Here is a 22,004-nt window from a genome sequence, read left to right on the forward strand (position 1 = left end):
ATATATATATATATATATTAAAAAAAAAAAAAAAATGCCAAAAAAAGGAAAAAAATAAAGGAAACGATGACCAACAACATACAATGTCTAGGAGCCTTGTCTTTGATCTCACATTCATGACCTTGTTGTCTGGCTGGCTTTAGCCATCGCGTTGGTAGGCTATATCGCTACATAGCCTAGTTATCGCAAAATGTCACGGCAGTTCAGGGTCTGAAGTTTCTTTTAGAAAGCCCAATAATTGTTTGATGGTTGACGAGGTGAAAAAAAGAGGAATTGGTACGATGGTGAAGACGAGCAAGTAATACTGATAATGTCCGTCAGCCACCGCGGGAAGCAGGTTGCAGCAAGGAGGTAAAAATCATTCATCTGCTCTATGTAGGTGATATGAAAAGTGTCTCTAATTTTTTCTCTCCATGCCCTTATAAATGAATAATCTTTCTGTTTATTAAATATTATTGTGATCAAGTTTATGGAAATTCACTGCTATGAAATTATACAGTTATACAATATCTCATTATCCTAAAAAAAATGGAAATTAAAATGACAGATTATGATGGAATTGTTACGACTCTGTCAAATTGATAGACAACAAGATGGTCTATCGCACCATCTGATGTACACTACATGACTCACTATATACAGTGATCAGGATTTATAGATGGGTAATATATACATGCTAGAACAATATATTAAATTGTGAATGTCATTAATAACATAGGTTAGTGGATGTTACAGTGTTGTCCTCAAGTCCATCTCCACAGTTTGGAGCATGTTCAGCACAGGCCAAAGAAGAGCAGTTTAATTGTTCATAGACATCAATGATTGTCTATGTGTCAGACAACCTTGCAAAGGATAAATTGGTATAGATAATGGATGAATTTATTGTGCTCTCAAAACTATTGATTATGATGCTGTGTGCAAAAGCAAGTGTACTGTTATGTTTGTGTAGTAAAGGAAATATTTCTTCCCATGTTTTATGCGTCTTTTACAGCTTTTACGTCATACTGTGCCATTGCAATAGAGGCAAAACGCCCCCATAAAAGGGATATTTCAAGACTATATGACAGAAAACAAAGGAGTAGTAGCTGAAGAAATTCTAAATCCTAATGTTTTTGTTTGTTTTTAGCAAGATGATGATTAAAAAATATTATAAATGGCAAGTGTTCTTCGAGTGTTTGAAAGGACACAACTGCCTCAATGAAGGTCTGATTATGCATATTACGCAACACAGACTACATTCTACATATTGAATTGTAAGTGTGTTTGCATGTAGTATTTAGTATGACAATTTGGATATAGCTATTGGTTATACTAAAATTAAAGATGCGAAGCAAACCAAAAACATGCAACCATAGGACATGACAGAGGTTGGTTTCACTGTATTTGAAAATAATGTAAGTTGTTGGCCTACTTCCACTGCAGCAATGAATGCCAATTGTTTCTGGTTTGTAAATCTGCCAGTTTTCTTGGATGAAAAACATAACATTTTTCCAAATGTACTAATCTCTACCTATCTCTTTCTGCGTAGTGCCTCAGAACCTCACCTTGGATCCAGACACCGCTCACCCGAACCTGCTTATCTCAGACTTTGACACAAAAGTGGAAGAGGGCCGTGTTCGTAACCAGGAACCAGACCTGCCAGCCCGCTTCACCCGGTTCTGTGGTGTTCTTGCCACAACCCAGTACGCCAGCGGCCAGCATTACTGGGAGGTGGATGTGAAGGACAAAGGTGTGTGGTACCTGGGAGTCACCACTGAGTGCAGCAACAGGAAGGGCTTCGTCAGCCTCACTCCCTCTGCGGGATACTGGAGCCTGTGTCTGCAGGACCGGCTGTATGCCAACGGAGAAGATGGGCGCATCCCAGTCGCTGACTACTGGAACTCTCCTCGGGTCGGTGTGTACCTGGACTATGACAACGGGCGTCTTAGTTTCTATGACGCTGTCACAATGAAGAGACTTTTCATGTTTGACACCTGCTTTGAGGAGCCTGTCTATCCTTTCTTCAGCCCAGGGAAGAATGATCCAGGCAGCAGGCTGCAGATATGCCACTATTACTAAGAGCTGTGATGAGTGTTTGAATTTAGTTATCTAAGAGTAAACTCATGTATGCCAGTGTTGTCAGATTTGCTATTAGCAAGGTTTTACTCACAGACTAGGCTGAGGTGACGGGGTGATGTTGACCCTTGGAGCCATGTACTGTGTGCATTTGAGCTTTTACTTGTTGGTCTTACTGGTGTTAGAAAATAAGGGTTACACAGAATATGAAGTACCAGGTGTCTCATCAGACTTTGGTTGTTATGAAGAGCGTAATGTTGCTCATTTTTTGAGGTATAACATTTGAAATTTGGACACACACTGTAAGCTTTATACCCCTGACTGCTGAGAAGGGGGTTTGGAGACGTGCTTTGCTGTCTATCACTGTGTCTGCTGGGATGCAGATGCCTCAGATGCTCTTGTTAATTAGAGCATAACAAGTTCTTATCCCATTGGCAACCGCTATGCCATAAAACTGTACATTAACACATATCGGCTACATTTTGGCCAGGCAGGGTCAGTGCTGTTACCTTGTTAGGTAGAACTTGTAGGACACGTTGCAAAGTTATCACATTGATCGTTGTTAAGATTCCCTACTTCTACACTGAAGAACAATCAGTCAGTACTAAATATAATAGAATTATTCACTCAACTTGGCCAGCTTGTACTGGGATTTCACCTCTCAGACAATGGTTAGGCTTCCAGGAACAAACGGCCCACGTTGGTTGTTTTGTAGTCGTTAACGTCAGTACAGTTAATTTTGTCATTCTCTCGGGGGTCACATTTTACTTTTATCTGGGAAGTGATACGGAAGGAAAGTCATGCTACTTTGCTTTGTTAAAATCTGACATTTTATCAGCCTGCCTGAAAGTGAGCAGGTATAAGACAAAGCAAACATTTTTCAGCAAATTGTTAAGCTATACAGCCATGTCTGCAAATATAATGTCACTTAGTAGGTGACCATTTTTAGACATGTATTACATTCCATCAGTGTCTGTCAGGATTCACAGCCACAAGCCTGCTGGACTAAAATGAAAACCTGTGGAATGCTGAATGAAAGTTTTATTACATGTTCATGTATTTTGTTCGCTTTTTACAAATTACCTGCAGTGTTTTGTGTTTTTTTGTTTTTTTTTTTTTTTTTTTTTGGTAATCCTATTCATTTTTCTTTTTAAAGAATCCTGCTTTAGATTATTGATTGCTAGCTGTTGAGTTGGTCCTTGTGCTGCAAATTTATCCTGACATTTTAACGTCTATTTTCCAACTGCAGTGTGATTTTTAACTTTTTATATTTTCTAGCAATTGCTCTTTTTATTTGATTTTGAATGTAAATTTACATGTATCTGGACAATTATAAATATTTCCATCTGTCCTAACCCCCCCTAATCTGTATGAGTTTTTAATCTATTTTTCAAAGGATCTTATTGAGGAGCAAAGTAATGTTTTAACAGCATGAAATTTGAGAATGACAATCCCTCCAGCCAATGTCAAATTGCCCCCCCCCAGTTTATTTTTAGACGTCTAAAGTAAAGGCTCTTTAACTTTGAATGTTTTGTTTTGTTTTTTTGTCTATTATTGTGTACCTCATTTAATACCTATGCGTACATTATTTTGCTGATTTTCATTCATGTGTTCAGCTTAGAAATTGTCTTGATAAATGTGACAATGTTTTGTTTGTTTTTTTTTGTTTTTTTGGCCCGTTCATCTGCAAATGTGCTTAGTGTTTCTCAGACTTGAAAAGAAGATTAAAATAAGAAAGAGACTTGTTTTATTTCCCTTTGAGCCCCTACTATCAACTTGCTGTAGCCACTTTTCTCAATATTATTGCCCTTCTTCGCAAAATAAACAGTTAGCAAAACAGCAAATATATTAGTTATAGGTAAAAAATCTTTGTTGGCCTGTAATTTGTTTTCCCACAGTGGCTTTGCAAAATAACCTGTTGAAATAGTTAACCGTGCACACTGTCCACTAGTTATGTGAGATTCAACACTTGAATACTATGAATGCGAGACTGGTTTATTAAGGTTAGACCTAGTCAAGAATCTCAACACTGTCTTTAGGAAGACCATTGTTCTGGTTTATGCCACATTGCAGAAATCAAACTATTGAATTAGTTCACCATTTCCTTCGCAGAGTTTTGTAGGTGTGCTGGCTGTTAGATGGTCTGATCTTTATAACTGAATAACAAAGTACTTGAACTTCGGTATGTGTGAGTTCCTGGCAAATGCTCCTTTTGTTTACATCAAAAATTACACCTGTCAGAACACCAGAGGAACTCTGCAGATCTTTGCAGTGACTAAAGGTTTTTGCTCCCTGTTTGCTATTCTGGTCCAACATCTTCATTTAACCATCTGAAACAGTTTGTTGTTGCTGATTGTTTTCTTGCTTCCAAAACATTTAAGGAGGAGGTGAGAAAACGGAGCTCTCTTGCTTTGGTAATGACTCAGTAGTGACTTATTTCCCTGTCTCTGTGCAAAGATGTGGCCTTAATGATGCTGGCCATACAACATGAATGATATGTCTACTCATTAGACTGATTAAAACTATACTTATAAGCTGCACCATTGGCTGCTTGGCGCTATCACTGTAGGGGAAAACTTTATATCCATGGCAAAGCCTGGGCTATTCCGGAGGAAAAAAACTGTCCAGCATTCTCATGAGCACAAACTGTAATGGATGCTTATGTAAACTTATGCAAAAAATTCTGAACTTCAGTCTATTATGAGTCATTTGATTTACAAGAAGGGGTCTCTATATAGATGCAGATTTAGCAGTAATATTCCATTAATATTGGTGTTAATTTTGCAACTGTAAACATATGTTATGGGAGGAAGTTGTTAATGAAATAGTTTGTATAAACAAAATGGCCGAAGAAAATGGTGCAAAAATACACAATAAAAATGCCTACAAATCATATTACTACTTAAGATATAAGCTGAAATGTTCATTCATTCTTGATCTTTCAGGAATAACTCATATTAAATGACATGGTGTAACAAGCAGATTCAGGCAAGTTCCCATTACTTGTACAATTACTACTACATGTACCCATTCATGTTTACAGCTTATTTGACAGTTTTTCAAATAGCCACTGGGGAGCAGGGGAATTTAACAAAAAAGGCCTGACTGGATATGACTCAGAGTAGCTACTCTCCTTAATAAGGCAGTCTAATTTTGGCAAGAAAAGACACGGACACTCTGATTTCTAATATGCCAAAAAGAAAAGAAAAAGCATATAAAAGTTAACCTCAATTCAAATACAATATATCATTGTAACTCTTCTACACACACAAAAGTGCATTAATTAATGGAAGTCTTGTTATACAAAACAGACCATTTGTACAAGCGTTCATAGTGTCATTCTTTAATATTTACAATCATACCGTTGCCATGATTACATACATGTAGTGATTACTTCTTGAAACACTGGCCTCTTGTAGCATGCAGTATAAGCTACACAAGATGGTTGATTTAGTGTTTCATTTATATGTGCTTCCTTTATTTCACACAGACATGTCAGTTACAGGTGAGAGATAGACATTAAAAAAAATCATAATAACACAGGGGTCCATTTAATGGAGGAGGAAAGTCAACTAAATCTGTCATTACAGAGGGTTTTCCCCAAGTGAGAAATGCAGATGGAAAGACAAATGAATTACAGATCAATTATCGGGGATAGACAATTTATTGAGAAAGCACAGGTGAAACACTTTCTGTTTTACTTCATGTTAGCTGGTGTTGTGTTCCTCAAGGAGCCACACAGAAAAACTTTTGAACTACCAAGCAAATGAATGCAAATACTGGAAAATCCATGATAAAGGTGCTTGTCAGCTATAACAAGTATTGTGATTGTAATATACAGTACACTTTCTGATTATGTTAAATGATAACTATACACAGAGGCATATATTACTCTTGCAAACTATATAACTTTTATAATATTTGTATTTTGTGCAAAATTCACCAAGACTTACAACAATACGTTTTGGCAGAAGGAAAAGTTACTATTTGACTGGATGTGAGCTCTGGGGAGAGGCAAAAAGAGAGAGCTGCTTTCAGTGCTACAAGTTACAAGGCCTATGTACAATGATGTTTGGCAAAGAGGAGACAGCTCAAATGCACCGATTAGAAAAATAATTTGCAGAACAAATTAGGTAGAAAAGAAAATCAAAAATAATTTAAGTCCTTTGAAAAAATAAAACAGCAAATAACTTTGTTTGTTTGTTTGATGTGAGGAAGTCATTCAGTCGGCTACTACATGGCATGACCTTCTGCTGTATTAGTATATGCTCCAGTGTTGAAATCCTTGATTCATTAAGTAGATTATATAGTGAAGTAACATGGACACCAAATCCATATATATATATATATATATATATATATATATATATATATACCTAAATATGCATATATACAACTAGAATACACAAAAGTACAAGAGCTAGTGGGGGTTTGTTTTGGTTAATAGAAGAAAAAGGCCGGCTAGAAGAGACTGAACTTAATGTTGAAGTGGCGCTGGTTCGGATGTATTCAAAAACCTTGTGGTTCTATTATATGTTGTGCTTCTTGATGTCTTTGGGTACCAAAACAAAAAAAAAACTCTTGCATATAGGTCGACTCATCTTATGACTGAAACAAATTATCTATATACATGTGCTGGGATCTTGTCAGAGTGGTAAGGTGCAGAATTAGAACATGAAACCATTTCTTTTGCACACTCCTGTCTGCATGTGTTCTGTTGTGTTTACCGATGAGAAATTGAAGGCAGTGACAACAGGGTTTTTCTTTTTTGGAGCACACAGACATGCAACAGTGTTCGAGGGAAAGGCCTGAGCGTTGTTCAATCACAAAGCATCATCTTCTCACCACGTAGTTGACTTCTGCTTCTGTATCTTGCTTTGTTTGCTGGTTGTCGGGAGTGTTGCCCATCCGCACTGCCCTCCCAAAACTGCAGTTTTATCACCAACTTCACACTGGCAGGCTATCTTTTGTTGAGGTCCCACTTGTGAGAAATAGAGTTGAAACAGCTGTTCCAGAAATGAATTTCCAGTTCATTTTTCACAAGGGGATTTGGTTAAAAACACATTTTGAGAGTTTAAGGTAGACAGATAGTTCTGGATGTTTTCTTTCTTTTTTAACATTTATCAACAGAATATTTGGGGAATTAATGTCACTTCCTGCAATAATTTTTGGGGTAACTAGCTTATTTTGTCTTTAAAAACCATTTTAATTATAGTTGAATTTTAGGGGGTTTGGGTTGTTTTTCATGTAAACATTTTTTTCTTCAGATTTCTTTGTCTGAATATTAGATCTTCTAAAATACATGAGTGCACAAAATGAGAAATAAATTAATTTGTGGAACCTGGGGCCACTGTAAAGTGTGCAGGCACATTACAGCTCTGTGTCCACAAGCGGTATGTGGCGTTAACTTGTCTAAGCAAGAGTTGTGTCGGTGATGTCTTCCCTTAGTCTACTGCAGATATCTGTAAACCTTAAAGCAGTGGTTGCCAGAGTCTGCAACAGCCACATGTCCATCTGAAGTGAGGGCGAGGCCCTGGGGGCCGTACAGCGGGTCTGCTGATGTGTTAATGTAAGATAAAAAGGAGCCTGTGCTGTCAAACACCTGAAATAGAAAAACACAAGGGTTAGAGTTTTTAGTGTTCATTTTGCACCAAAATACTTGAAGCTGCAGGTTTTAAGTCACAGTGACTTGACTGGGCAGTTTACTGTGCTGTGCTTTTTATTGTAAAAATGGATCTTTTTCCATAGCTTTTCATTACTTCATGTACGTTTAAATATGACCTCACCGTTTTTCATTTCCTGAACAGCTAAAGTGAAGAAAATAAGTTTCAAGTCTTGATAGCTGACTGTATACCACCTGTCTCACCTGTATTCTGCTGTTACCCCAGTCAGCTACAATGATGTTTCCATTGGCATCCACAGCCACACCAGTAGGAGCATTAAACTGGCCATTGCCTTCACCATGAGAGCCAAACTTGAACAAGAACTCGCCATCTGCACTGTACACCTGGGACAGGAAGTCAGTAAAAACACACATTTTGTCTACATCTCCATGTGCATTTTGACATATAATCGCTGTGAACTATATAGAAAATGTGCTTGTACCTAAATGAAATAACACTATATTTGTACATTATGCTTGTGGCAACTTCTATGATAATTCAGAACAAATTGTGTCTTACCTTCACAGAGTGATTGTGAAAATCGGTCACAATAATTTCATTCTTGTTGTTCACTGCAACAAAGTGCGGACCTAGGTAAGGAGAGAGAGGCAGGTTTATCGGGGAATTTGCTGTACTTGGAACAGTAACGGATTCTTGTAGTTTGCACAATTCCCATTGCTGTTAGTAGGCTGTTTAAACAAATTTCAAATTTCAACTAGCTGTGCCTAAAGCTGCAATTACAAAACCTTGTCTAATTAGACTTCTACTGTTCTGGTTTTCATGGAGTAGTTTTATGGCATTCTTTTCATGCATTGGATGCTTTAACTTGAGTTACACAGCTGGCTCCTTGTTTTTTCAGAGTGCCTAAACAGTACTAAAACTCAAAGTTAGATTATATGGAAAAGCTCATGGCTCTGAGATTCAATCCCGCTAACATCTGGAACATCGGGAACATCGGTTAGTTTCATGGTGCTGGAGTCAGAGCAGTGAAAATCATTCACACTGATCTTTTCACAGCCATTTACACAAAAAAGCACAATACAAAATGACAAAATGTTGTAATAGTAGGTGATTATTACAATGTGCATGTACTTGGAGAAAGAGTACTCTCCCTCTGTGATTATTATTGTACAGGCACAACTTGATCCAGCAATTTGTCAACAATCCGAGTTCTCAGGAGGTCAGACACATAATCAGGGAGTCGGGTTAGACAGAGGGCACTGCACTGTGGGATTAAGGTTGCAGCAAGGCCACACTTAGTACTTACTGAAAATTGAGCCAGATTTATTTAAGTTTGGGCCAAGTTTTTCTGGATTGAAAAACAGGAGGAAGAACAGAAAAATAGGTAGTCAGAGAAAAAAGATAAGCAAAGAAGAAAATAGAGTAGGTGTGGAGGGAGCAGGGCGTCACTGCATCGTCTGGGGCTTTGCTTTAAAGTATATATAAGCTTATATTTTTAAACAATATGTAACATGCGACATAATGCACTGATCTATACTGAGAAATAGAATGAGAGCACAAGCATACATTATTGTTTTTCTCAAATTGGCAGTGAAAGTTTCAATTTAAAAAAAGGATTTTAATTGGACATTGATGCCTCAGAAACACACCCCGTCTTCTGCATTGGGCTTAGTGATGAAAATGAATGTTGAGGCTAATGCCTTATTGCCTGCTTTCGAGCCAAGTGCAACGCCACATAGTGATTGTTATTATTATTTTTTAAATTCCTTGCTGTTAGTTTTATTTCCCATATGTATGTATTAATTATTTATTATTTATTATTATGTAGTGCACGATTGAAATAGAAGCCTCAACTGTAACTTCTGTTCATGTTGTTTGCTGCCACAAGCTGGCATTTTAAACTGAACCTATGCTAGTCAGGGTGTACACAGGGTTTATGAGAAATGCATATATATATATATATATATACAGATATATATATATGTATATATATATATATATCTGTATATATATATATATAGATAGATATATATATATGATATTTTGTGTTGTCATATATAAATAAATACAAACATCATGACAGATGTACTTTAAAAGCCTCACTGACATATATTGATATATTGTTTGTGAGCTCCATGTCAAGTCCTCCTTCTCACCTGCAAACTGTCTGTCAGACGTTCCCCTGCCTCCAAACTTAGTCACCAGCTTCCCATTGGACTGAAAGATGAAGACACAGCAGGCCTTGTTGTCCACAGTGATGATGTGCCCGTTCTTATCCACAGCCACTCCCTTAGGACCCATGAGCCGGCCTGCACCAATCTTATTCTGTGAGGGAGGAAGACAATGAAGACAGGGAGAGAAAGATGTGAATGACTTTGGAATTATTTTTAACAAGCTTCTGCCACTTCTAATATTTTGTTATGTTTCACTGAAGAAAGTAAGAGTATAATCCTGCATGATAAATTGCACAAAGGATTTTCTTTTCCTTCAGAAATCATTCAGTTGGGAAAGACATCATAAATGAATAAACCTTAAATTAGCAACAAACAGTGAGACCTCACCTTAAACTTGCCGTCAGATGAGAAGATGCTGACCCATCGATTGTCGTAGTCGGCCACCACAATGTCACCATTCATGTCCACAGTGACACCTGTCGGTCTCTGTAACTGCCCCGGAGACCGACCTCTGACCCCAAAGCGCATCTTAAACTGGCCATCATTGGAGAATACCTGCAATCAGTTCCATCAAAGAGACCTTTTTGAGTGAAATTATGATCACAGCACTACAACAGTATTTTCCAACATGGCATACATGGTTGCACTTACATGCATTTTCCTCTCTGTGTCTGTCTCACCTGTATGCACTGGTTGTTGCTGTCAGCCACCACCACTCTGCCATTACAAGAGGCTGAGATTCCCTGTAGATTTGTGAACTCCCCCTTTTCTCTGCCCCGGGTACCTGACAAATAAATAATTACACACTCAGTAAAAGTGCCATTTGGTTATTTTCACCCCTGTCTCAGTGTGTGATACTTTTCCTTAAAGGCTGGTTTTGGACTAAAATGTGTGCATTGATGCTGATCATTTCATTCTGTTGTCTGGTACAAAGTGAAAACTGTAGCTGCTGCTAAGAGGGAAGGATGTCAATCTAAAAACTTGGTGTATGTGATAAGTATTCCTGATTCGTAGTTAGAGGGATAAAAAAAATGCAAAAAAAATAGGCTGTCTTTATGGAGAACATTTTCCCTGCTATGATGTTGGTCTGTACAGTTTCTTTCCTGGACGGGTCATCTTTCTTACCAACTCTGTAGATGAGCTCATCCTCGATGGGGTTCTCCTTTTTCTTGGTGGTGCTGTACATGCTGGAAGGCCGTCGTACCGCCTTCTGCCGTATGTGGCCCCCTGTCCCGCTGGGAGACTTCACCCTCCTCTTCACGTCATCTGGAGATTGTGGCACATCTGAGGGCTTGACCGCCCGTAGGCGGAAGGGGCTGCCACGTATCGGCTGGCCGTAGAGCAACAGAGAGAAAGAGTACTCTCCCTCAGAGCGTAATGTGTAGCCCACCTCATATGTCCCATTTTTATTGTCCGCTATCTCTGTCTCTGCAGCGCGGCTCCCGTCCGCAGACACTATCTCTGCTTTTAAAACAGCATTTCCTGTCCGGACCAACTCTCCATCCTGCAGATAGAGGTCTCTGATTCAATTTCAGAACAAAAAAAATCTCTTGTTGCTCAAGCAATAGGCACATGGTTGCAGCCTCTAAGGCAACACCACAAGCTCCCAACAGATTTGTTTTTGATAATAATAATCCTTAATTAATTGCCTTGGTGACCACAGTGGCCACCATTAAATAACTGCTTATTGCAAGAGAACAACAAGAGCATGAACCATGAATTTGAAAGAAACTGAAATATGTGACTGAAGCAAATACACACATTAGTCAAAAGATTAAAGCTACAACAAAATGTTCCAGGGTTACTCTCCACATGCAGCAAATGGCAGTGAGGCTAAATCATTTAAAGACAGTACCTTGTCTTTTGTTGTCACAGTAATTGTGTGGTGCTGCCCAGTTGCTGCGTGGCGGAGGCCCTCTCCCGTGGCGACGGAGGTGTGAGCCACAGCGGCTGTGGTGATGAGAACACCCAGGTTCTGGATGGAGCGGCGCAGACCTTCAGTCTCCACCTGGAGCGGACACCACACAGGATATACAGTATTTTGTGCTGCACAATCCCTAAATTGCTCTCTAAAGTTTAATTTCCATGGTTGGTTCCATGTGATGTATATACAGTAGTAGTAGGCAGGCAACCACAAAATAACCCACATTTTTACAAAAGCATATGAAACACAAACATTAGATTTGAACATGAGATTATTAGTGACAACAAGCCAAAACCCAATAGGGGGTACAAAGTGAATAAGAAAATATGTAGAAAAAAACCTGTGGAACACATGCTTCATTTTTCATTTGAAATGATCATGTGGGAATATCAGTCAGACCACCATATTGAAAACCCAGAGCAGAGAAATAGTTAGAATCAGAATAAACAGCTGATACCTGACAATCCAGGTGCGCATTCTGGTGTGGTCTCTCTGGGAAGTCATGTCTGGCCAGCGCTGTTACCCGCTCACTCATCTGCTTCTGAACTAGCAGCACCTACACTTGCAAGAGACACATATTATATTCAAAGTCTTTTTTCCCCCCTGTTTGTGTTTTTTCAGATGAAAATATTTAATTATTTTGCAAGGGCTCACATACTGCTACATTAGTGCAACACACTTAATAGCTAATTCCCATATGTGCTGTAACCTGTTTATTAGCTTGCTTGTACAAATTACAATCTGCCAGCCCACCTCGGTAGCACTCCCATGGCTGAGAGCCTGCTCCGTAAAGCTGCAACTGCTCTGGATGTGTTCTTTCCCCTGGAGGAGAGATGAAAGCTGGGCCTGCAGGACCTGCGCTCAGGTAAGTGGAAGATATGGGAAAAGGGGACACAAAAGAGCAAGAGGAGGATGGAAGTCAGCAGGCTGAAGGGTGTTAACAGGAATGTGAGGCACGTGTCAGGTCATGTTTCGACTACTTGTTTGTAAAATACCTGTATGTGTTGCCGCATCTGACATTGAACGTGCAATGAAGTAAGTGCACCTGCGTGAGTGCATGCACTGTATATACAGTAGTATGTAAATGTGTGAAACATAACTAACCTTCTGCTTAGTGCTGCAGATGTTCTCCAGGTCTGTAATGAGGGCTGTCTTGCGCTGATGCAGTGCCCGCTCCAGCTCCTCAAATGTACTGGTAATCTCTGCGACCGCCTCAGTCTTCCTTTCATTCAGCTGGCGAGAGATCTCACTCACCAGCTCGATGGCTGCTGTCAGCTGAGGGAGCCTGCAAGATCACACAATAGGAAAACTGAAACTAAAAAGAAGCAGCAAGAGTTTAAACTGAAAAAAAAAAAGTAAAAATAAAAAACACAACTATGGTCAATCCTAAATAATATTTAAATACAAAATATGATTAACTAGCTATAAAGCTACAAAAACAAAATAATTCTTCATAAGTGATCTTTCATGGCAGATGCCAAATCTGGGCCAAATGCTTAAGCTTCCAACCACTGATGTCAAGGTAATATTCTGAAAGCTTTGTCAAAGTATCAAGTCCCCACCTGCTGTGTATGGCATCCAGCTGTGTCTTCAGCGCAGCCTTGTGTTGTTCTACAACATCCGGCAGAGGAACAGTCACATGCTCCCGGTGCTCGCCCTCTGTACAGTCCAGACACATGGCTGTCTCACACGACTCGCAGTAGAACTCCATCACCTGCAGAGGGCGACAAGCCGAGTAAAAAAACATTATTTTCTCTTGCTGGGCATTGCAGGTAAGTAAGGATTCAGTTTCTTTTACATTAAATATTGCTAAAAACGAAAGAGGTAGGGTGGTTTCAGTGAGGTGATGACTGGGCTGAGGAATCACAAAAGGGATTCCCACCTTTCCCTCATGGTTTGGGCAGCAGAGGGGCTTCCCTGCAGCTGCAGCGCTGACTGACTCCAGGACACTGCAGGCTTCTGGCCGCGAGCACTCAGGGTCTCGTTGAAGAACCTGGTGAAAAACATTTTAAACGTCATCATGCTGTTTTTCAATGAGCAAGTGTCAACAGATTTCTCAAATTATTATCTGTTTTCTTGTCTACCGGTTGACATGGATTTATTTCTTCTTCTTTTTAGAAGAATTGTTTGGGGGATGTTTGCTTTAATTAGACCGTGGACAATTCAGACATGACAGGAAACAAAAGAGAGAGAGAGGGATTCACATGGAACAAAGGTCCCCAGCCAAAATCAAATTAAACTGAGTAGATCGCAAAAACAGTATATGGTATGTGTCCTAACCTATAGCCGCCCAGATAATTTTCTCTTTGTTTAAATTTCCTTGTACATTCTATTCAGGACAGGAACACCCATTCTTATTCACTTCTATACTTTTGTGGAACCTCCATTTAGTGCATTAATTCCCTATGTTCACAATGTTATCCTTAATTATAACCCCTACATGCCTGATGGAAACCTTATAACCTTGAATTTAAAGCCAATCCTAAAAAGAGCCCCTTGATGAAGAAAGGGCCGTCGAGAATTACCTCACTCTACAAAAATGTCCTCCCTCTGTTTAACACCAAAAGTGGTTCTCACAAAGGCAGCAGCAGAGTAACACACACCCACCCTCTGTCCAATTTCTTTGAGTATACAGTGAATAATTGTTTTAAAGAAATCTTTGCTTTGTTGTTACCCTCATAATTGGTTTCATCTGTGTTTTGTCTTGTGTTTCATGTGAGTGCAGGTACTTGAAAATCCTGTTTGGCTAACAAATTTGTGCCTGACTTGAAGTAAAAAAAAAGGGATTAGGCAAACCTCCATGAGATTAGTGATGAAGAAGTTGTTCTGTAGAGCACAAACTCCTTTCTCTGGCAGGATAGATGTCTGCCGACACACTGGACACGACAGGGTCAGAGACTCTGGGGGAATGTAGTTCTGGAGACAACTGGAGGGAGGGAGTCAACAAATAGAGAAAGCATGAATTAGAGTATGCAATCTAACAGCAATTATTTCGCATTGTTCTGTGTGTAAATATTAGTCATATTCAATTTACCAATACAGCAGAGCGTGAAGAAGAGGAACACACCAGAGAGAGAGCTGTCACATTATCACTGTAATTGAGTGACAGTGCCGAAATAGTGCTCCTGTCACAACAAATAGGGGAAAAGTGTGAATCCAAGTCAATATGCAGAACCCACAGCCTCAGGAGAAAACACGCACACTTTCGCTTTGAGTGAGTGAATCTCTGGCAAACCAATCTGCCTGACAGAGACACAAAGAGACAGAAGACTTTAGGCAAAATAGATGTTAGCGTGGAACATGTTTTTTTATGCTTCTGCATGTTTATGTGTGCAAGTAAGGAGGTTTTGCATTGTGATCTAGCCCGCCTCCTGGCAGCCGTCACACTTCTACCCCACTGGCCCTTAAAGGCTGAGGATGTTATGCAGGTTCAAATAGCCTTACATTAGACACCTTCAAGCCAAAACCAAACCCACAGTCGGCTGTAATATGCAAATTAAACCACACTTCAAGGCCCTGTTTCAGAAAGCAAGTTTAACAATCATTAACGCTGCCTAATGGTGAACTCTGAGTTGACGAACCTGACGGGAAGATCACCACAGCTAATGAGTACTCAACTCTGTAAAATCATAGTCAGGTAAATCACCAATACTTATTTCTGTGATTTGCAGTTGAAAATGTGTCTAGTTCAGAAAGTAATTAAAGTAAATTTTGAGACATCAGTTTTACATTTTAATCAACAGCATTTAAGGACAAGCTATATTTCAACGTGTAAATATCACACGCAATATGACTATATGCAGCCTACATTCTATACTGTAGCCTGTGTTTGATTATTATTGTCTTATTGTATAATTGTATAAGTAAGGACATTCTGATTCTGATTCTGACATTCAAAAACTCACTTCATTGATCAGTGTCATTATGTGTCTAAAGCTTAATACAGGTTTGTTTTATTTAAACAGCGATTATTTCAGTATTGCAAGTATTGCTACAATGTTCCAGTGCAAGGGAACTGACAACCTGATACCTGCCTTAATGTCACAGCATTATAAAGCGGTCATGTTAAAGATAGTCCTTGGGTAACAAACTTGCCTTTCTAAAGACGTAAACTTCTGCAAATGAATGAGTTCTGATGTGTGCTTTGATATCGACTATATGAATGAAGAAATGTGTCAGACACCTCCTTCAGGCTCAGCAGTCAGAGAGAAACTCAAGAGATTGTTGAAGAAAAGCTGACAGCGAGCAGGTTAGGTTACCTCTCTTTCTGGCTACCATCCAGCATGTGATGCACGATTGTTTTTGTGTTATTGCTAAATTGATGGTTAATGCTGCAAGAAACCTGAGGTCAGTCTCTGTTGCTGTACACAAGGATGTCTAGCAGCGGCTTGGGCTTGGACTGCGTTGTAACCAGACCTTGATAAACTGCAGTTGTGAGCTTCTGAGAACAACAGAGGGCTTCAACAAAAGTCTCTCTCTACCTACCGCTCTGTCAACACCACTGTAATGCTCTGAGGCCTGAATACATTACTGTTGGATTGTCAGACACACAACCAGCTGGGGACCACAGGACCACTCAAACAGTTGAGTGATATGACATATCAGAGGGAGAGAAAAAGGGGAACAAAATTTTAAATTTAAAAGGTACCATACTAAACAGACTAAACCCAGCATGGGGTTGCCAGCTCAGTCTTAAAACCCCTAAAACTACATCAACCCATCCAGTATTAAAACATCTGTCTGGCAACATCACGTATAGCTCCAGACAAAAATCTGTTCACCTCAGCAGGGCTCCACATCACATGCCATCCAGTTAAACCGGGGATTAAACTTGCCCTCCGGTGGGCAAATGCCCCTCACACTGCATGGAAAAAGGATTTACCCCGATACTCTGTGTGGCTATACAAAACTATTCCGTAAATGTTTGTTTGATCATAGGTTTAGAACTAAACCAGTCTGAAAGATAATACTAGCTATCCCCTGTACCTAACAACATATCTCCCTCTTCATCCTCCCACCCTGACCCACAACAAGCTTTCCAAAAGCCTCCTCTGCTTGGCCCGGCACGGAAAGGCCCCAGTAAGTATCGCCTGAGGCATGGTAATTGTGTCTCCCAACAATGAGCCTTTTCTCAGACTGTGTTCGTTGGCGGTCCCTGATGCTGAGGAATGTACTTATCCCAGGGGAGTCGGTGAGGAGAAGTGCTCTGAGCTGTTTAATTGTGGGCAGGGATTTGCAATAGATGAGGTTCCTCTATTAGGGCACATGTAAATATGACAAATAATTCTTCAGTGATAGGATTGGAGAATAAGTACTGGCAGGGAAAGAACTACAGTAGGTATGTCGAAGAAGCTAAAAAATAGCAGACAGTGTGAGCAGGGGTGAGCAGAAGCAGTTTTGTGTCAGGTTTATCTTGAGGGAAGTGTAGGTAATTAGGACTTTTGCCAGTTGTCTTTGATCAATGTTAGTTACCTTTCACAGAAGGTGTGAAGACAGGGCAGGACCTTGGGGTTGCTGTAGTGATCCAGACAGATGCTGCAGACCAGAAATTGCTTGTCTATCTGACGCACCACAGGGCTGGTGCTTCCAGCCTCGCGCTTTGCCATGGCAGAGGACATTTAAAGCCACGGACAATGACAGCAGTTAACCTGCAGAGAGACAGAGATAAATGCATGAAATATTTGCCTATATTTTTCTATAAAAAGGGAGAGTGTAACTTTCAGGGCTGATAATGCTCAGCAAATTTACCACAGGAGGCACCAGGAACCGAAAGTAACAAAGCTGTTTAATTCCTTGATTAGTACAAAAATGCATCCATTGTTATGATGTTATTTCTAGGTTAATACCAGACAAAGGCCAGCTGAAAGAGAACTGTGTGAAATAGCAGCAGGCACCAGTCCTGAGTGTACAGACAGCAGCAGATGCAGACAAACCAGTATGACCATGTGGTTGGTCTGGTTCAATTAACATCCTAGTTTACACCAAAGCAGGAAACTAAAAGAAAGTAGAGCAGTCTGTGGTTAAAGGTGAGCCCTTCATTACAAAGCCACCAAAATGCATCACAACATTCTCGTCACACAGGTACACAAAAACATACTAAAAATACACACTCTTCATGTACAGGACCTGTGAACTTCACACACACACACACACACACACACACACACACACACACACACACACACACACACATAATCCCCTAAGGTCCACTTAGCCCAGGTCAAAAGTTAGGTCAAATGTCCATCTAAACTACATATACCCACACACACACACACACACACACACACACACATCACTGAAACCAGTTAGTTCTATTTGTATTTTTCAGTCTGTCTTTATTTACAAGTCAATAGTGAGGTCTCGCTTTTGCTAAACTTAGTTTTGTTTCTACCACAGTTATATCTACATCAAACCATATGGTTTTGCATAACATACAAAATGAAATATGAATAAAATAGTGTAGGTAGTTGAAAGGATCATACACATAGATTTCCAGTAAATATATCATTGGAGAGAGAGGTGAAAAATAAACGATAATGTGCTTCACACATTTTGGTCTGTTTACAAATGACCAGTTCTGTTAAGTTGTTTTGTGTATTAAAATAACTGTCTATCAATTTGTGAGTGATAGCAGGTTATAATCCTGAATTTAAAACTTGGTGACTGGGTGCCTTTTGCTTAAATTTGGAAATTTATGCCTTTAAACACAGAATTCAGTGTATAACAATGTATACTAAATACATAGTAAATACATATACGCTGGAACTGATTTAAACTCCATTGAGAACACAGTCATTTTTAATAACACACTGAATAAATGACCATACACATCTGTCAGTGACAGGGTGAAATAGTAGCAACACTCTATGAGGTCACCAGAAAAGAGGAGCCCCATGCCTTAAATATTATCATCCATTATGGAAATACAGCTGCAAGGTATGAATAGCAACACCTAGCAACACAAACAAGAGCTGCTTCTAACATGACCCATATTCACATTCATCAGTGCAAGCCCTAACACATACGGCTAAATAATTACAGTGGCATGTTAAAGATGCTACTGCAGTCTGTTCTCATTGCTGTGCACCTAATGTGTAAATGAAGCGAGAAGAACATCCAGTCTGAATCACAAAATGTACACATGCCATGTGCAACTTTTTTTAAAAATAAGAGGCAAGAGGCCATGACAACTTGTACTTGCTGGAAAACGTTTCACCTGACTTGGCTTTTGGTTGGAAATTGGCACCTTTGATAAATACTGCCACCCATTTTTATCTCTGTGTTGCAAACTGGGTCCAGCAATGTAGTCTAGAGACACATTTTCTCAGTAGGTATTGTTCATATCAGACACAGACATGCGCTGAAATGCTCATATAAATAGCAAGTGTCTCAAACAAACATGACTGACCTTAAGATACACAGTAGTTATGAACGTTACACACTCAATGACAAGGACACACACAAACACACTGATAATCATCATCCCCCACCAGACCCCACCCCTCTGTCTGCACATCTGTCACTGCTGGATCTAATACAGCACTCAATCCCCTATGTCCCATCTCTGCTCATGTCCTATTGTCAGTTGTTGCCCCCCCCCCCAACCACACACACACACACACACACACACACACACACACACACACACACAGACATAGCCATGGACACACAGTCTGTAGACTAGGAGGGTAAAGGTCACTTCTGAAGCTGTCAACCATGAGAACGACATGTCACATTCACACTCAGGTTGGGTACAGGCAGGGTGTTTGACAGAAATGATTACTGGTAAGTAGCTTATGTTTTGTCTAAATCAAAATGTGCATTGTTCTCTATTAATCCTGCACTTCAAGAGTATCCAGTTGTCCAGTTGGATTCTGATGAAAAGATGCCTGAATGTCTCTCAATAGAACGTAGAACTAAAGAAGAATCAACCACAGGATGTACTGTACACTACCAGTACAGTTCTCACACTTCTCTGTCATTCTCTCTCTGTACAAGAACAGACTGATACTGATATCATCTGTAATGGCGTCCATCTAAATTTAGATACATGTATTAGTGGGTAGGCAAGGAAGCAATGACAGTGAAACTAAAATAAGACCGGGGGTCTTAGGACTGCTGGAGAGTGAAGTGAGTGAACTGGTGTCTATTTGTTTACTGTTGGTTATATTTTAAGAACACATTTTATTGAGTGGACCACAGTAGAAGAAGAATATGGAGGCTAATGAATCCCAAAAATTATTATTTCTCAAAACATTGGACAAAAAAGTAGCACAAATGCTAAAATTATCTGTTTGGAGTCTGACAGAGGATATAAAAAAAGCTCTTACATGTTCCAGCTTTACTGCCATCATGTAAACATAAAATGCATACATGGTGCTTGTGGGAGTCATGCATGCATGCATGCACATGAGTGGGTGGGTACTCATGTGGATGTTTATAGTTACATGCATTCAACAGACTGTGTTTTGACATGGTCCTTAAACTCCTAAGTAGGCCACCGTGCTTAGATGTGATGCTCTAAAGTAACCATGACCAGCTAACTGACAGCCTTGGCAAGTGAGTGAAGACGTGCAGATTCATAATTTGGGCTCTGGAGTTAAAGGCAGCAGGGTGGGATAAAGCAAAGCCCAGACAGAAAGTTTAAAAAAAATGATTTACGAAGAGGAGACATCCTGCAGAGAGCTGTAAACTAATACCATCAAAATGAAATGTGTTATAATTCTCCTGGCCATTATATGTGCAGCAATAACACCAGCAATGTTGTTGGTGAACTTAGCCCTCTAAATTCCCCAAACTCTCAGGATTACAGCATTTGCATGTGCGACTAATTGTTTGTGTGTGCGCGCGCGTGTGTGTGTGTGTGTGTGTGTGTGTGTGTGTGTGTGTGTGTGTGTGTGTGTGTGTGTGTGTGTGTGTGTGTGTGTGTGTGTGTGTGTGTGTGTGTGCAACATGTTTGTGTGTGACAACAAGCTAACACCCATGAAGCTAACACACAATGAGTCTATTCACTGCTGGCTTTACCGAATACAACAGTAACAGTTTTCTTTGTCTCATTCAGCACTACAACCTCTGCTGCTGCTTTACTGTAGGATCCTCACAGCTCATGTGTATGTCTTAAAACACACACGTGGAAATGAAGTGGGGGAAAAAAGGGAGGAGGCAAGACAGGAAATTAAACGGCTTCTTCCCAGTTCAACAAGAGGACAGGGAAAAGAGACAAAGAGACAGTTTAACAGGGAAAGGAATGAATACAGTAAACGTATCAGTCCGTTTGCTCTCTGCTCACTGTGATGCACCTGTATAGCACCAATGAATATGTGCTGACAGATTAGACAAACACACACTCTTCTCTGGTTAACAGCTGAGCTGATACTGTATAGTAACACACGCACACATGTATGTCCATGAGGACTAACACACTCAGAGTTGACAGAAAGACTACCTACTGTCAGAAGTGTGGAGTAGATCAGTCTGGAAGGCTCCATGGCAGCTCTGTGTTAAGTCAGTGTAACACTGAAGAATCAGCACACACCCTGACTCACACATGCACACCCACTCCCCCCTCTCTCGCCTCTTCCCCTCGGCCCTGCTGACCACTCTTCCTTTTCCCTTTTCCTTCTCTGGCTTTTTTCTTTTCCACGAAACACACACACACACACACACACACACACACACTGAAAAAGGCTGAACGGGGATGACAACAGAGGGTGGGAGTGCGAATTTAAAGTCCCTCCTACTGTCAGTGATGTTTACAAGCTAGAGCTGACTGGGAGCCCTCCTACTGCCGCGCTCTGATTGGCTGGGAAACTAGCAGAGAGGAGGGATTGCATCATAGGCCAACAATTCGTGCTGGCCAGAGGGAGTGAACGGTAAAGATTGAAATAGACAAGAAGAAGAAAAGTCAGGCTGTCAAGGCTGGAATGACAACAGTCTTGAATCCAGGAACATAATTTACACTCACACTTAATCTGCGGCATAATTATTTAATTTGTGAAATGTTATGCACACTCAAAACAATGATGAGTAGCGCCTAATAATGATCAGAAACAGCAGCTGATCATCTAAACATTTGAATTATCTGGCCTCCAGTTATAGTAATGAAGAACAGCCAAGTACACACACATACACACACACACACATGCAGGGCTGCCAAATACAACAGAGTTATATAAATCATGATGTCACCTTTAAAAAAATGTACAATGAGAATTTTCAACATATGCC

The 22,004-nt window shown here is 40.0% G+C and overlaps 2 protein-coding genes across 6 annotated transcripts in view; one reads left to right on the forward strand and one right to left on the reverse strand.

Annotated features, from left to right (window-relative positions):
- Positions 1 to 3,904, forward strand: part of trim47 (tripartite motif containing 47) — a 9,209-nt gene extending 5,305 nt beyond the window's left edge. Inside the window, exons 8-9 of one of the 2 annotated variants that reach the window (XM_046039105.1) lie at positions 322 to 351; positions 1,529 to 3,904. In XM_046039105.1, the coding sequence (XP_045895061.1) occupies positions 322 to 351; positions 1,529 to 2,058 (560 nt within the window). In that variant the 3' untranslated portion in view covers positions 2,059 to 3,904. The remainder of the gene's footprint in view (positions 1 to 321; positions 352 to 1,528) is intronic. The other variant, XM_046039106.1, reaches the window with a different exon arrangement.
- Positions 3,905 to 5,382: 1,478 nt separating this feature from the next.
- trim3b (tripartite motif containing 3b) lies at positions 5,383 to 21,408 on the reverse strand. Of its 4 annotated transcripts, none has more exons than XM_046039101.1 (16): positions 21,227 to 21,402; positions 17,250 to 17,425; positions 14,574 to 14,703; positions 13,660 to 13,770; positions 13,340 to 13,491; positions 12,882 to 13,062; positions 12,531 to 12,632; positions 12,235 to 12,333; positions 11,709 to 11,861; positions 10,979 to 11,357; positions 10,534 to 10,637; positions 10,241 to 10,408; positions 9,836 to 10,004; positions 8,238 to 8,308; positions 7,922 to 8,062; positions 5,383 to 7,657 (listed from the first exon to the last, which is right to left on the reverse strand). In XM_046039101.1, exons 2-16 carry the CDS (start codon positions 17,393 to 17,395, stop codon positions 7,505 to 7,507), a joined length of 2,259 nt encoding a protein of 752 aa, XP_045895057.1. In that variant the 5' UTR covers positions 17,396 to 17,425; positions 21,227 to 21,402; the 3' UTR covers positions 5,383 to 7,504. The 4 variants fall into 4 exon arrangements, with proteins under 4 accessions (XP_045895057.1, XP_045895059.1, XP_045895058.1 ...); XM_046039103.1 differs by lacking the exon at positions 21,227 to 21,402 and adding an exon at positions 14,845 to 14,902 and having other exon boundaries at positions 17,250 to 17,372; XM_046039102.1 differs by lacking the exon at positions 21,227 to 21,402 and adding an exon at positions 14,812 to 14,902 and having other exon boundaries at positions 17,250 to 17,372.
- Positions 21,409 to 22,004: the final 596 nt, after the last annotated feature.

The sequence above is a fragment of the Micropterus dolomieu genome, linkage group LG23 (genome assembly GCF_021292245.1).
Source record: "Micropterus dolomieu isolate WLL.071019.BEF.003 ecotype Adirondacks linkage group LG23, ASM2129224v1, whole genome shotgun sequence".
Classification (NCBI taxonomy): Eukaryota; Metazoa; Chordata; class Actinopteri; order Centrarchiformes; family Centrarchidae; genus Micropterus; species Micropterus dolomieu.